This window comes from Equus caballus, chromosome 8 (assembly GCF_041296265.1).
Source record: "Equus caballus isolate H_3958 breed thoroughbred chromosome 8, TB-T2T, whole genome shotgun sequence".
NCBI lineage: Eukaryota > Metazoa > Chordata > Mammalia > Perissodactyla > Equidae > Equus > Equus caballus.
In genome coordinates this window covers 17,705,343-17,719,209 of record NC_091691.1, presented here as the reverse complement: position 1 = coordinate 17,719,209, position 13,867 = coordinate 17,705,343, and the positions used below count along the sequence as shown (strand labels likewise).

At 37.0% G+C, this 13,867-nt stretch overlaps 1 protein-coding gene and 1 long non-coding RNA gene across 11 annotated transcripts in view; one reads left to right on the top strand and one right to left on the bottom strand.

Moving 5' to 3' along the window:
• TAOK3 (TAO kinase 3) overlaps positions 1-13,867 on the bottom strand; it is a 169,512-nt gene that overhangs the window by 31,605 nt on the left and 124,040 nt on the right. For all 9 annotated transcript variants that reach the window (XM_001490500.7, XM_070220090.1, XM_005612567.4 and 6 more), the window contains one exon: positions 520-654. In XM_001490500.7, coding sequence (XP_001490550.1) covers positions 520-654 — 135 coding nt within the window. The remainder of the gene's footprint in view (positions 1-519; positions 655-13,867) is intronic.
• Positions 1-13,867, top strand: part of LOC138915205 (uncharacterized) — a 35,259-nt gene that overhangs the window by 1,336 nt on the left and 20,056 nt on the right. Inside the window, exon 3 of one of the 2 annotated variants that reach the window (XR_011420806.1) lies at positions 3,844-3,965. The exons of the other annotated variant lie outside the window; for it this stretch is intronic. This is a non-coding gene — a long non-coding RNA (uncharacterized lncRNA). Of the gene's footprint in view, positions 1-3,843; positions 3,966-13,867 lie in introns of those variants that run through there. 2 annotated transcript variants of the gene reach the window in all.

Here is a 13,867-nt window from a genome sequence, read left to right as displayed (position 1 = left end):
GCAAGTATCTTATTTTCTACAATTATATACATCAGCCAGCAACTATATATTTAAAAAATTGTTTTGTCTTTTGAGGTGTGTGTACACATTACAGACACACATGCATCTATACAAAAAGAAGCATAGTACTCTGCATGCACATACATCGAATACCTTTAAAATAATTTTTTAGCATTATTATTTCAATGAAAAGACAAATAGCTTTTAAAAATTGGATAGGTTAGTAACTTCATCTCAAAGGCCTTTTATTTTGCACATACAGCATATATAAATACACACACACACACACACACACAAAGGTTTTTTTCCCCATGCTGTAGACAATGCTTAAATATCTGAGATCAGGTTGCTATGCCAACAGATTTTTTTCTAAAATGAATAAAATTATTAGGAGGGAGAAAACATTCTTGACTCCTTTCCTCCCATCCATGAAGCCGAGAGAGGCTCAGGGAGGGCGAGAGGCTGCCAGATGGGGAGGAGGGGAAGGAAGGGAAGGTGGGTAGAGGGGTGTTTGCTTACCAAAGATGCTGATTTGATCGTGGCAAAGCGCTCTCTGTTCCGGTAGTGGAGGGCCTGGCTCTGAACTGACTGGGTAGGCCGCGGCTCAGGCCTGGGATCGCCGTGGCCCGCCTCATCCCTTATGAATACATGATCCTGCAGAAATGGATAAAAACAAGGAGAAAGTCCAGCTGTGCTCTTTCCTCGCCGGCTGCCTCTCTCTCACCCCTCTTTCTGCACAAGCACTGCTGTTTGAAATGCATAGTTTAGCTCTCTGCTAGTCCCCGCAGCTCCCACGGTACAAAATGAATAAGCAACACATTGCAGCCTTCAGTTAGGAATGTCAGCTGATCGCTAGTGGGATGCCTTCTGAATCCCTGGCAGGCTTTTTCTTTACCTCCAGAATTACATATATGCAAAAGAAAAAAAGAATAGAAAAAACAATGCAATGTACAGACTCCTTAGAACAGTTTGCTTAAAACGCTGTAACCAAATAATTCCTTTAAAAATGTCATGTCCATGTCTAGCAAGGAAGATGCTGGTTGCTTTTAACATAAAAGCGAGCCTCCGCCTCATTCCCTTGAAAGATCTGCTTTCTCAATTTAATTTTATTTGAGATCTGTTCGGTAGGATCATCGTTCTGCCTAGAACCAGTGTAGGCTTGTGCTGAACTGCCTCTTTATCTTGTGCTGGGAAGAGTCGGCAGTCACTGAGGGATCCTGCTTTCCAGTCATGATCGTACACAGTTCTAGCACCTTCTCTCTACAGCTTCTGAAAGGATTTTTTTTAGATTTAAAGAGACAGGCATACAATTTTAACCAAATGATACTTTCACAAATTCTTCCTCAACTCAGTCTCAGTATGGTTACCAGAGTGAGTAGAGCTGGAATTTAATGCCCTTGACTGATTTAATCAAGTCTGTGCTTCTTGATAGGCAAAGATGATTAATCTTATTGTAATGCCCAGTGAAAAATAACATTCCCTGGAAGGATAATAATGGATGTTTCTCAAATGCAATTGAAATGACTTTTAAAGGGGAAAATGCTTTCAAAGGGTGATGCTTCTCTCTATAAAAGATGGAGTGGTCAGTCAGTAAGTAGCTCTAAACCCTTCAGAAAAAAAGATACTATAATAATTAATAGCTCAAAAACATGTACAACTATGGGGGATTTTTAAATAGTACATATTCAGGACAGGGAAGGAAAAATTAATTGTCTTATTGCCTTAGGGTTTTAGGAGAAACCATTTGTGTGAAGTCAGTTTTGCATTTTGTCCATGACTATTTGATATTTTTTTATAATTGCTCTTTCCTTCATCAGAAAACAAAATTAAAGAGGCTTAAAAAATATAAAATTTTATTATATAGTCTAAAATTTTGAAAAGTCAAAACACGTATATTCCTTTAGGGAAATTAAATCTCACATCCAGGTTTTTATGTAAAAGCCAAGAGCCATGATTAAATTTATCATGGCTAATTTTTTTTTCCTTTTATAAATTTAGAATGCTGCAGATGTTGGGAAGGTTTCTACCACTACATCTATATTTAGAGAGGTTTTCCAGTTTACTCTATTGTGTTCTATCTTGTTTTCAAATAATGAAAGGACCTTTAACGCCATTGAGGGCATATACGTCAAATTCAAGGGATGTTCTACTGCTGTGCTGTCTAATAAGATAGCCACTAGCCACATGGATATTTAAACTAAATAAAATGTAAAATTCAGTTCCTACGTCACAGCAGCTATGTTTCAAGGTAGCCACTAACTATGGCTACCATATTGAACAGTACAGATATAGATCATTTCTGTCACTGCAGAAAGTTCTATCAGATAGTGCTGTAGGTTAAAAATGCATCTCAAGCCACATTTTTGAAATTCATAAAAAGTACTTGATAGATTAACTTAAAATTTTCTACATTAATTCCTGGGAAATCTAAAATCTTATTTCACAGGGCAGAGAGAGATTAGGTGTGGGACTGGATCTATACATTAGGTTTAAGGTTCTAGGGAGGAAGGTACTGGGATCTGCTACCATTCACGTTGATGAATATTTATTAATAAATTACATTTATCTCCAATTGATCTTACTTAATATTACAGTTCCAGAAAAGCAAGAAGCTTCAAAAGGCCAGTAATCAGAAGAGATGGACTAGGTAGAGGCCTGTGGTTTTGCAGGAGGCTTTAACAAGTTGTAGTTTTGGTGAGTATTAGTTAGCTAACAATTAAGTGCATTGACCGAGAGGGAGATCTCAAATGATGTGGCAGCAGTTAAGTTTCAAATTGTAGTAACTTGATTTACAAAGATAACCAGTGACACTAGAATCCACACTGTTCATATAACAGAATAAAACAAAATATTTTCATGTACAAATATGTATAATTTTAATATTAGTTTGTTTTCTCTCAGATAAATATTAGCATTTGTGGGTCAGGACCCTGCTTATCAAATTAAAAGTCAAATTATATTTGCTAAGTTTTTAAATTCAAGGATATTGGAAGACACCAGAAAAATTAAAACCAGAAATCATAATGATTTTAGTTAACACACAGCCAATTAAATAACCCACTAAGGTATATTTAAAAGATAATGCAATTTTAGAAGTTAGTCTGAAGAATAGGTCCAAAATTTTAATCTACTCTAAATATAATAAATAATGCTAACAGTATAATTCTTTGCTTCACTCTAAAATATTTTTTCATGTTATAAAAGAATTCTTAGTTTTCCATAGCAGCTTCATAATAGAGATCACCAATACTAAAAGTCTTCAAATATTATGCAAGAGACCACAAAATGGGGCAAAATTTTAGACTAACACTGGTTATCCACTTCAAGTGCAACTTGAAATTGAAGACAAATAATGAAGCAATTTTAAAATAAGAGGAATGTGACTTGAGAAGCAAGTAAGAACAAATTAAACTATCAGCTTTGCTGTCTATATTATCTGTTGGTTATATTGCTCCTTCAAGTAGCAGTCCCTTTGAAAATGACTATACCTGGCTCCCAGAGTTTCTGAACTGAACACATTTAAGATTATATAACAAAAAGGGTCAATTTGCTATTTTATGCAGTTAGGCACCAGTGCAGATTATTTTTACAAATAATGATGAGAGGGCCAATACTGTCTTTGATATTGAAGAACGATTTTAGAAGATTAAGAACAAATATCATGTTCTACTTTACCAATACAAAATACATGGCTTGTTTATAATTTATCTTTAAAACATTATTATCCAGGAACAAAAAAATAGCTCTTTGAAACACCAATATGATTGGGAACCAGTTTTAAGTAAATCTATGTTAACCTTGTAAATTTATGTTCTTTCATCATAAAAAATAAAATTTCTTCAGATTAAAAAAAAGCTGTCGGGGCTGGCCCCGTGGCCGAGTGGTTAAGTTCACGCGCTCCGCTGCAGGCGGCCCAGTGTTTCCTTAGTTCGAATCCTGGGCGCGGACATGGCACTGCTCGTCGGACCACGCTGAGGCAGCGTCCCACATACCACAACTAGAAGAACCCACAACGAAGAATACACAACTATGTACCGGGGGGCTTTGGGGAGAAAAATGAAAAAATAAAATCTTTAAAAAAAAAAAAAAGCTGTCGTAATGTGTGTTCAAAATCTTTAGTAAAAAGAATTAAAATTATATACAATATAGTGAAGTATGTGAAGCATGAAGCACATTTGCAGTTTACCCTAGACGAGGGGCTTGACTTTTATTTAGAAGTTTTTCCTTAAGTGTGACTACTGATGCTTCTGAAATGAAGATTCATGGTGTAGTCACTTGTTTAGAGTTTCTAGATTAACTTGGAATTAACCCTGGACTCTGATATGTTTGAGTATACCTTGATCATGCTACTCACCATACTTCCTTGTCTGTCTGTGCATGAGATTGTGAGCGTTTTGAAGGCAAAGTAGGTATGGTTTGAAAAATCTCAGTCTCCCTAGCACCCAGTATAATGCTTGAGACTTAGTAGGCATTCAGTAAACGTTTGCTGAATAAATAAGCTCAAGAATATAGGTCCGAGGAGACTTGGAGAAAACGACATTTTCTCTTATATTATTTAACAGAATTCAAATTTGTATTTCATAAAAACCTGCCACTCTGTACTCTAAGAAATTCATAAAATAGTGACACACACACAAGCACACCTTTACATGGGTTGAAGTAGGTAATCTAAAAATGGCTTTTATCTAGTGACAAGAAGCCTTTTTTACAGACTCCCACACTTTTCACACGGTGGAGAAGTTATCAGTAAACCTACCATCTCTCTCTTGTTTATTCATTTCAAAATTATTAAATTATTGCCTAAGCAGGTGTAGCTATCAAAAGCTGGGGCTAGGGGCAGGGGAGAAAAAGATAGAAAAGACTATCTTAACATGGATAGATAGCTATTAGGGAGAAAAAAATGACTAGCAGAAAGCAGAGGATAAAGATGTTACTATAAAGAGGTGGTTTGTATGACTGCTCTGTTTAAGAAACATTACCTCCATATGTTAATTTACTTTTACTTTGCCAAATGTGAGCTGAAGAGTCAAAGAACCCACCCCACTCTTCAGCAAAAATAATAGGAAAGGCCACTGAAGCAAGTGAAAATTAAACTAGAACATCCTATACCCTCAAGGACATATCTTTTTTTTCTCCCACGAAAACGGTGAAAGCTGTTCTTTTTTTAAAGAAGGAAAAAAGAAAAAAGAACATTGACTAATAGGAAGGACCAAATAAAGCTTTAGGAGTTAGGAGAGAATCATTTTTTAAAACAATCTTTATAAGGGGACCATGATGACTAGAGTTCATTAGGCATAACTAAAATAAATTAATTAATGAACAAATACATTTAGTCTTATGATCTATAGTAAACCTTAGGCAGTAGCAGGCAAAGATAATTGATTTTCAACTTTAACAAAATAAAAGTATACCTTTTAATTGACAAATTTGAAAAACAGACTTTGTTGTTTAGGACCATATTAAAACCTGTTTGCTACTGCTCTATACATGATGATTTCGAAGAGTAGGGTAGAGGCTCAGAAGCAGGCCAAGTGATAGCATGAACACTAAACTGGATTAAAAGTTTGCCCTGGAGTCACTTGTGAATAACCAAGAAGTGAGGTATAAAGTTCTGTCCTATAAAAGCTCACCTTCATTTTAGTTCACAAAACATTGAGTGCTTACTATGCAACAGACACCGTACTAGGTGGTAGGTGAAGAGAGACGTCCTTGAGGAGCTACCAGTCTAGAGATATGGTGATGTTCTTGTTATTGGAAAAGGCAATGTGGCAAATACTAGCAAGGGGAAATGAAAGAAGTGCTTCAAGTTTATTTTGTCAGAACGCACTTTTAGACTTATGAAATCGTTCTTGCTCAAAAGGAAGATTAGATTAGGATCCCTTCAGGGCCTGTGAAAGACCAGAGTAGAGGCAAAGACTGGAGAGAAAGAAGTAACCCGAAATTCTGACGTCCAAGGGAACATTTTCAGAGTCCCACTTTACATTTTTGGGGCTTGATCTGTGATAGAACTGTCCTGCTAAAATCAGGGCATCTTTATTCTGGAGGCAGAGCAGTTAATCACAAATCACGCTCTTACTAGTTACACTTGGCCTTTAAAAGTGAGTTTACTTCCAATGTAAAATGGTAATCTGTTTCATATCTATGATTTGACTAATTTAGGATGCCTGCTTGACTGTAACAACCAAAGGGGACAAAAAATTCCCCACCCTTATTCATATAGTTTGGTATTTATTAAACATGATTCTATTGTCTAGAGTATTATTATTAGAGAAACTCTATTCATTTAAGTCTTTAAACCATAAGGATAATACTTAAGATTATTTAATCCTTTTAATCCATTATGTTCAATGAACCAAAATAGCACAATGTTTGGCATCTGGTAATCCATTCCCTGTGTTTTGTTTATGTGTTCATACATTCATTCCATAATTATTTACTGAGTGCCTGTACTGTGCCAGGCACTGTTCTAGTGTTGAGATACAGTGTGGAACAAAGCAGGTTGTTTTTGCACTAATAAAATTTACCTTCTACTCATGAAATAATAGATAAACAAATTAATACATAATATAATTTTAGATAGTGACAAGTATTAAAAAGAAAATAAAACAGGATAATGAAATAATGGGTAGAACATTGTTTATAATATAATTTAGTGATATATAGGCTTTTCTAGGATTCTGGACATGAACTCATGCAAAACTGGCAAATTTCTCATAAAACATTGATTGCTTTCTTTATAAAATAATCTTATTGATCACAAATTATGACAGACTTAGATATGCATCACCCAGAACGCCCTTAAGGAAGGCCACGCTGCTGGCAATCGTCTTTGGCTATCAGTTCTCAGCTAGAGAGAGCAGTCTTGCCCAAGTTCATACCTTCCCAGGCTGCTCATATTCAAAGATGGATCTAGGTGGGAGTGTCAAGGCCTGGCCATTTTGGCTCAGTCTGGATAACTGTGACGAATCATTTTAGCTCCAGAGCTCCCTAGGGGGTTGGTTGATGCTGCTGTTGGGCCTGCATCTCAGTTCAACTTTGCCCTCTGCCCAAGGCTGCTTCCTTCTCTTCCCTTCTACAATTGTTGACCCCAAAGGACCTTCCTAATAAAAAAACCCCTGCTGTGCTAAACCACCATAACTCTGCTTCCTGGTGAATCCAACCTACAATATAAATGTCACCTGTACCTACATGCAATGTAACAGAGCTACCATCTCATCTGCATGGAGAAGGGACTGATCAGGGCAGTCGCTTTTGGAAAAAAAGCCCTTTTCAAGTGAAATCGTAAGTCATATATTCCTAATATATTAATGAAGCCAAATATATAATGCCAGAGATAAAAGCAGACCTTGTGTGGGGTGAGGTGTGAATGAGGCTTGGCTCCTGAGGCGCCTCTTTACAAAACAGCTTGAAAGTCACATTAGAGATTTGCTTCTTCAAAGATTATAGGAATAGAAACACAGAATTTTAGAGCTGGAAGGGACCTGTGAAATCATACAGAACAACTCCTAATTTTGCACATAGAGAAACTGAGGCCCAGAGAGGTTTGTGGCTTGTCCAAAGTAAAAGAAAACTAACAGTGGTAGGCGGAAGTATAAATGACTTTCCTCATTCCTATAGCTCACTACACAAAATTTTCTATTCAGAATTTAAAATCATGTTTCATTTATGTTCCCAAGTGAAAAACTTAGGAATTCAAGTAAACCAATAAATATAAACTTTCTGAATAATTTTTTAATTTCTATTGTGTTTAAAGATAGTATAATTTTATTTATTTATTTATTTTTTGAGGAAGATTAGCCCTGAGCTAACTACTGCCAATCCTCCCCTTGTTGCTGAGGAAGACTGGCCCTGAGCTAACATCTGTGCCCGTCTTCCTCTACTTTATATGTGGGACGCCTACCACAGCAGGCTTGACAAGCGGTGCCATGTCCGCACCCGGGATCTGAACCAGCGAACCCCGGGCCACCGAGAAGTGGAACGTGTGAACTTAACCGCTGCGCCACCAGGCTGGCCCCATCATAACATAATTTTAAACTCATGCATAGGACTAAATGGGTTTCATGAAGAGATACCATATTTACCATTAAGTTTTCATCTATAATATATCCTGTTTTTCTAGCCTGCTTGTATTTTTCCCCCTTTTCTTACTGTGGTAAAATACACATAAATTTCCCATCTTAACCATTTTTAAGTGCACAATTCAGTGCTATTAAATACATTTATAATGTGCGTCACCATCACCACCATCCATCCCCATAACTTTCTTCATCTTAGAAAACGGAAACTCTATACCCATTAAACAACTTCCCATTTCTCCCCTCCCCGAGTCCCTGGCAACCACCATTCTACTTTCTGTCTCTATGATTTTGACTACTTTACCTCAAAGGCATAGAATCACACAGTACTTGTCTTCTTTGTGACTGGCATACTTCACCTAACAATGTTCTAATGCTTCATCCATGTTATAGCATGTGTCAGCATTTCCTTCCTTTTTAAGGCCGAATAACGTTCCATTGTATACATACACCACACTTTGCGTAACCATTCATCCATTGATGGATACTTCAGTTGCTTCCATGTTTTAGCTACTGTAAATAATGCTGCTATGAACAAGAGTATACAAATATCTCTTTGAGATCCTGCTTTCAATTCTATTGGATATTTACCCAGAAGTGGAATTGCTGCATCCTATGGATTCTATTTTTAATTTTTTTACCGCCATATTATTTTCCACAGCAGCTGTACCATTTTACATTCCCACCAACAGTGCACAAGAGTTCCAATTTCTCCACATACTCTCCAACACATTAATTTCTGTTTTTTTGATAGTAGCCATCCTAGTGGGTATGAGGTGGTCTCTCATTGTAATTTTGATTTGCATTTCCCTAATGATTAGTAATGTTGAGCATCTTTTCATGTGTTATTGACCATTTGTATATCTTCTTTGGAGAAATGTCTATTTGAGTCCTTTGCTCATTTTTGATTTGTTTTTTTTTTTTTTCGGTTGAAATTTTTTTTTAAAATATGTTGTGTATTTTTTCTTTCTTTCTTTTTTTTTTTTTTTGCTGAGGAAGATTTGCCCTGAGTTAACATCTGCTGCCAATCTTCCCCTTTTAATTTTTTTTGCTTGAGGGAGATGCGCCCTGAGCTAACGTTTGTGCCAATCTTTCTCTATTTTGTATGTGGGTCACCACTATAGCACGGCTGCTGACAAATGGTGTAGGTCCACGCACAGGAACTAAATCCAGGCCGCTGAAGCACAGCGTGCCAAACTTAACCACTAGGCCATGGGGTCGTGTTGTTGAGTTTTAGGAGTTTTCTATATAGTCCGGATATTTTGTTTTTTTTTTAACTTTTCACATCATTTTATTTTTAATTATTTAATTATTTAATTATTTTTTATTGAATTAATGATAGGTTAAAATCTTGTGAAATTTCAGTTGTACACTAATGTTTGTGATTCGTGTTGTAGGTGCACCACTTCACCCTTTGTGCCCACCCCCCACCCCACCTTTCCCCTGGTATCCACTAAACTGTTCTCTTAGTCCACATTTTTAAATTCCTCATATGAGTGGAGTCATACACAGATTCTCCTTCTCTAGCTGGCTTATTTCACTTAACATAATTCCCTCAAGGTCCATCCATGTTATTGCAAATGGAATGATTTTGTTCTGTTTTGCAGCTGAGTAGTATTCCATTGTATATATGTACCACATCTTCTTTATCCATTCATCTGTTGATGGGCACTTAGGTTGCTTCCATGTCTTGGCTATTGTAAATAATGCTGCAATGAACATTGGGGTACATAGGACTTTTGGGATTGCTGACTTCAAGCTCTTTGGATAAATACCCAGTAGTGGGATGGCTGGATTGTATGGTAATTCTATTTTTAATTTTTTGAGGAATCACCATACTGTTTTCCACAGTGGCTGCACAGTTTGCATTCCCACCAGCAGTGTATGAGGGTTCTTTTTTCTCCACAACCTCTCCAACATTTGTTACTATTAGTTTTAGATATTTTTGTCATTCTAATGGGTGTAAGGTGATATCTTAGTGTAGTTTTGATTTGCATTTCCTTGATGATCAGCGATGATGAGCATCTTTTCATGTGCCTATTGGCCATCTGTATATCTTCTTTGGAGAAATATTTGTTCATGTCTCCAGCCCATTTTTTGATTGAGTTGTTTGATTTTTTGTTGTTGAGTTGTGAGAGTTCTTTATATATTATGGATATTAAGCCTTTGTCAGATATATGACTTGCAAATATTTTTTCCCAGTTAGTGGGTTGTTTTTTTGTTTCAATCCTGTTTTCATTTGCCTTGAAGAAGCTCTTTAGTCTAATGAAGTCCCATTTGTTTATTCTTTCTATTGTTTCCCTTCTCTGAGAAGACATGGTGTCCGAAAAGATCCCCTTAATACTGATGTCAAAGAGTGTACTGCCTACGTTTTCTTCTAGAAGCCTTATGGTTTCAGGTCTCACCTTTAGGTCTTTGATCCATTTTGAGTTTATTTTGGTGAATGGTGAAAAAGAATGGTCAATTTTCATACTTTTACATGTGGCTTTCCAGTTTTCCCAGCACCATTTGTTGAAAAGACTTTCTTTTCTCCATTGTATGCTCTCAGCTCCTTTGTCGAAGATAAGCTGTCCATAGATGTGTGGTTTTATTTCTGGGCTTTCAATTCTGTTCCATTGATCTGTGCACCTGTTTTTGTACCAGTACCATGCTGTTTTGATTACTGTAGCTTTGTAGTATGTTTTGAAGTCAGGGATTGTGATGCCCCCAGTTTTGTTCTTTTTTCTCAGGATTGCTTTAGAAATTCGGGGTCTTTTGTTGCCCCATATGAATTTTAGGATTCTTTGTTCTAATTCTGTAAAGAATGTCACTGGGATTCTGATTGGGATGGCGTTGAATCTGTAGATTGCTTTAGGTAGAACGGATATTTTAACTATGTTTATTCTTCTAATCCATGTACATGGAATGTCTTTCCATCTCCCTATGTCATCATCCAATTCTCTCAGAAAGGCCTTGAAATTTTCATTATACAGGTCCTTCACTTCCTCAGTTAAATTTACCCCGAGGTATTTTATTCTTTTTGTTGAGATTGTGAATGGTATTGTGTTCTTGAGTTCTTTTTCTGTTAGTTCGTTATTAGAGTATAGAAATGCTACTGATTTATGCAAATTGATTTTGTACCCTGCAACTTTGCTGTAGTTGTTGATTACTTCTAAGAGTTTTTCAATGGATTCTTTGGGGTTTTCTATATATAAGATCATGTCGTCTGCAAACAGCGAGAGTTTCACTTCTTCCCTCCCTATTTGGATTCCTTTTATTCCTTTTTCTTCCCTGATTGCTCTGGCCAGGACCTCCAGTACTATGTTAAATAAGAGTGGTGATAGAGGGCATCCTTGTCTCATTCCTGTTTTCAGGGGGATGGCGTTCTGTTTTTGCCCATTGAGTATGATGTTGGCTATGGGTTTGTCATATATGGCCTTTATTATGCTGAGGCAGTTTCCTTCTATGCCCATTTTGTTCAGAGTTTTTATCATAAATGGCTGTTGGATCTTGTCAAATGCCTTCTCTGCCTCTATTGAGATGATCATGTGGTTTTTATTCCTCAGTTTGTTGATATGGTGTATCACGTTGATTGATTTGCGGATGTTGAACTATATATTCTGGATATTAATCCCTTCTCCAATATATGCTTTGCAAATATTTTCTCCCATTCTGTGGGTTGCCTTTCTACTATGTTGATATTGTCTTTTGATTAGCCTGCTTATATTTTGAAGTTAACTCACTCAGTTTTATTTACAAATGTTTTTCAATTTTCTTCCACCACATTTCCTCTATGTATTTCATAATAAAATAGAAATACATTATATAACTTAAATTCTTCCTGACAAACATTTTTTGTGGATCAAATATATCTACTTTTTATTTCAGAAGATAAATTAATATCTATTCTTCATAAGTGATTACACCAATGAGAAAAAAGTATTGAAAGGCCCATGTTATCACAAGACAGCTCTATACCAGCACACCAAAATTAAAATTAAAACACCCAATGAGTTTGCAGACGGCCCAGTGGTGTAGCAGTTAAGTTCACATGCTCCGCTTCAGCGGCCTGGGGTTCGCCAGTTTGGATCCCAGGCATGGACCTAGGCACTGCTTATCAAGCCATGCTGTGGCAGGCATTCCACATATAAACTAGAGGAAGATGGGCACAGACGTTAGCTCAGGACCAATCTTCCTCAGCAAAAAGAGGATTGGCGGCAGATGTTAGCTCAGGGCTAATCTTTCTCAAAAAACCCCCCAAAACAGAAAACAAACGACAACAACAAAAATCACTCAATGAGTTTAATACCAGGGTCTTCTTTGTTGTTGATTATGCCAGCAGTATCTTTTTTCTAATTCTGGGTGCTCATTTGAGGTCCTGGAGTAAAAAGATCCAATGGAATTCCTCTTCTTTTGCTCCCTCTACCCATGGAGCCCCAGAGGAAATAGAAAGGAAAGTGCCAGATCTGTCAGCATCCATGATAGCGCCTTCCAAAAAGAGAGCCCAGCAAAACCTTCTTTTCTATCCTTCAAATATATGATCACTTGCCTGTGTTCAAAGAAGGCCAGCTGGCAATGCTGAACTCCTAGCAGATTTCTGCATCTGTCTGATATTACTCCTTTCCTCAAAATGCTTCTGTGGCTTTCTCATAATCTGGTCCTTGCTGTCTCTTTGGTCTCAATTCACTGTCCACATAGCTCACCTATCTCTAACCACTCTGACCTTTCCCTTCTTCCTTGAACATACAAAGTTCTTTTTGTCTCAGGGCCTCTGAACTTGTTGCTTTCTGATTCACTCCTATCCTTCAACCCAACCTAGCTAACTTTTACTTGTCTCTGAAATTTTAGCTTAAATGTCACTTCACTGGGGAGGCTTTCTACTAATTCCTGCTAGATTAAATCCTTTTACCCAGAGTAAGTTTCATAATTACATGATATAGTTATTTGTGTGATTATTTGCTTAATCTCCCCCACAGATAATAAGTTCCATGAAGGCACGATGTCTGTTTTATCTCCTCTGTACCCACAGGGCCTACCATAGTTCCTGGTACATAGTAGAGGTCCCAACAATATTAGCTCAATAAATGAATAAGTTAATCAGTTCAGAAAATAAATGTGTATCCCTCCACTGTTCATGACCAGGGACCAATATATTTTCTCCTGCTCTTCATCCTTACCCAACTTCCTTTTCCTCCCAAGAAAAATGCACAGCCAATAGAAGTCTAAGTGAAAAAATTCCTTAAACATGCTGTCTCACTGGAATTATAATGTGATCACTGCCATTTATTAAATAAGTACATACACACCTTGCATATAACTAATAAGTTGAAAACATAGGGATTCTTCACTATAATTCCATATTATGGACTGCTTACCTAAGGTCACTCAAAATACTTTTGGGAATTCCTCCAAAGAATTATTGATAATTCTGTGAAATACTTATAGATATTGCTTTGAAAGAAGATTTAAAATTCTTTTTCGGGGCCAGCCCTGTGGCTGAGTGGTTAAGTTCGCGTGCTCCACTTCAGTGGCCCAGGGTTTGCTGGTTTGGATCCTGGGCGTGGACATGGCACCGCTCGTCAGGCCACGTTCAGTGGCATCCCACATGCCACAACTAGAAGGATCCACAACTAAAATATACAACTATGTACTGAAGGGATTTGGGGAGAAAAAGCAGAAAAAAAAAAGATTGGCAACAGTTGTTAGCTCAGGTGCCAATCTTTAAAAAAAAAATTCTTTTTCATTCTTCAAGAAGTATTTCAACTTATGAACCATGATAGGCTTGTATGAAATGAAGAACTTTAACTGCAACA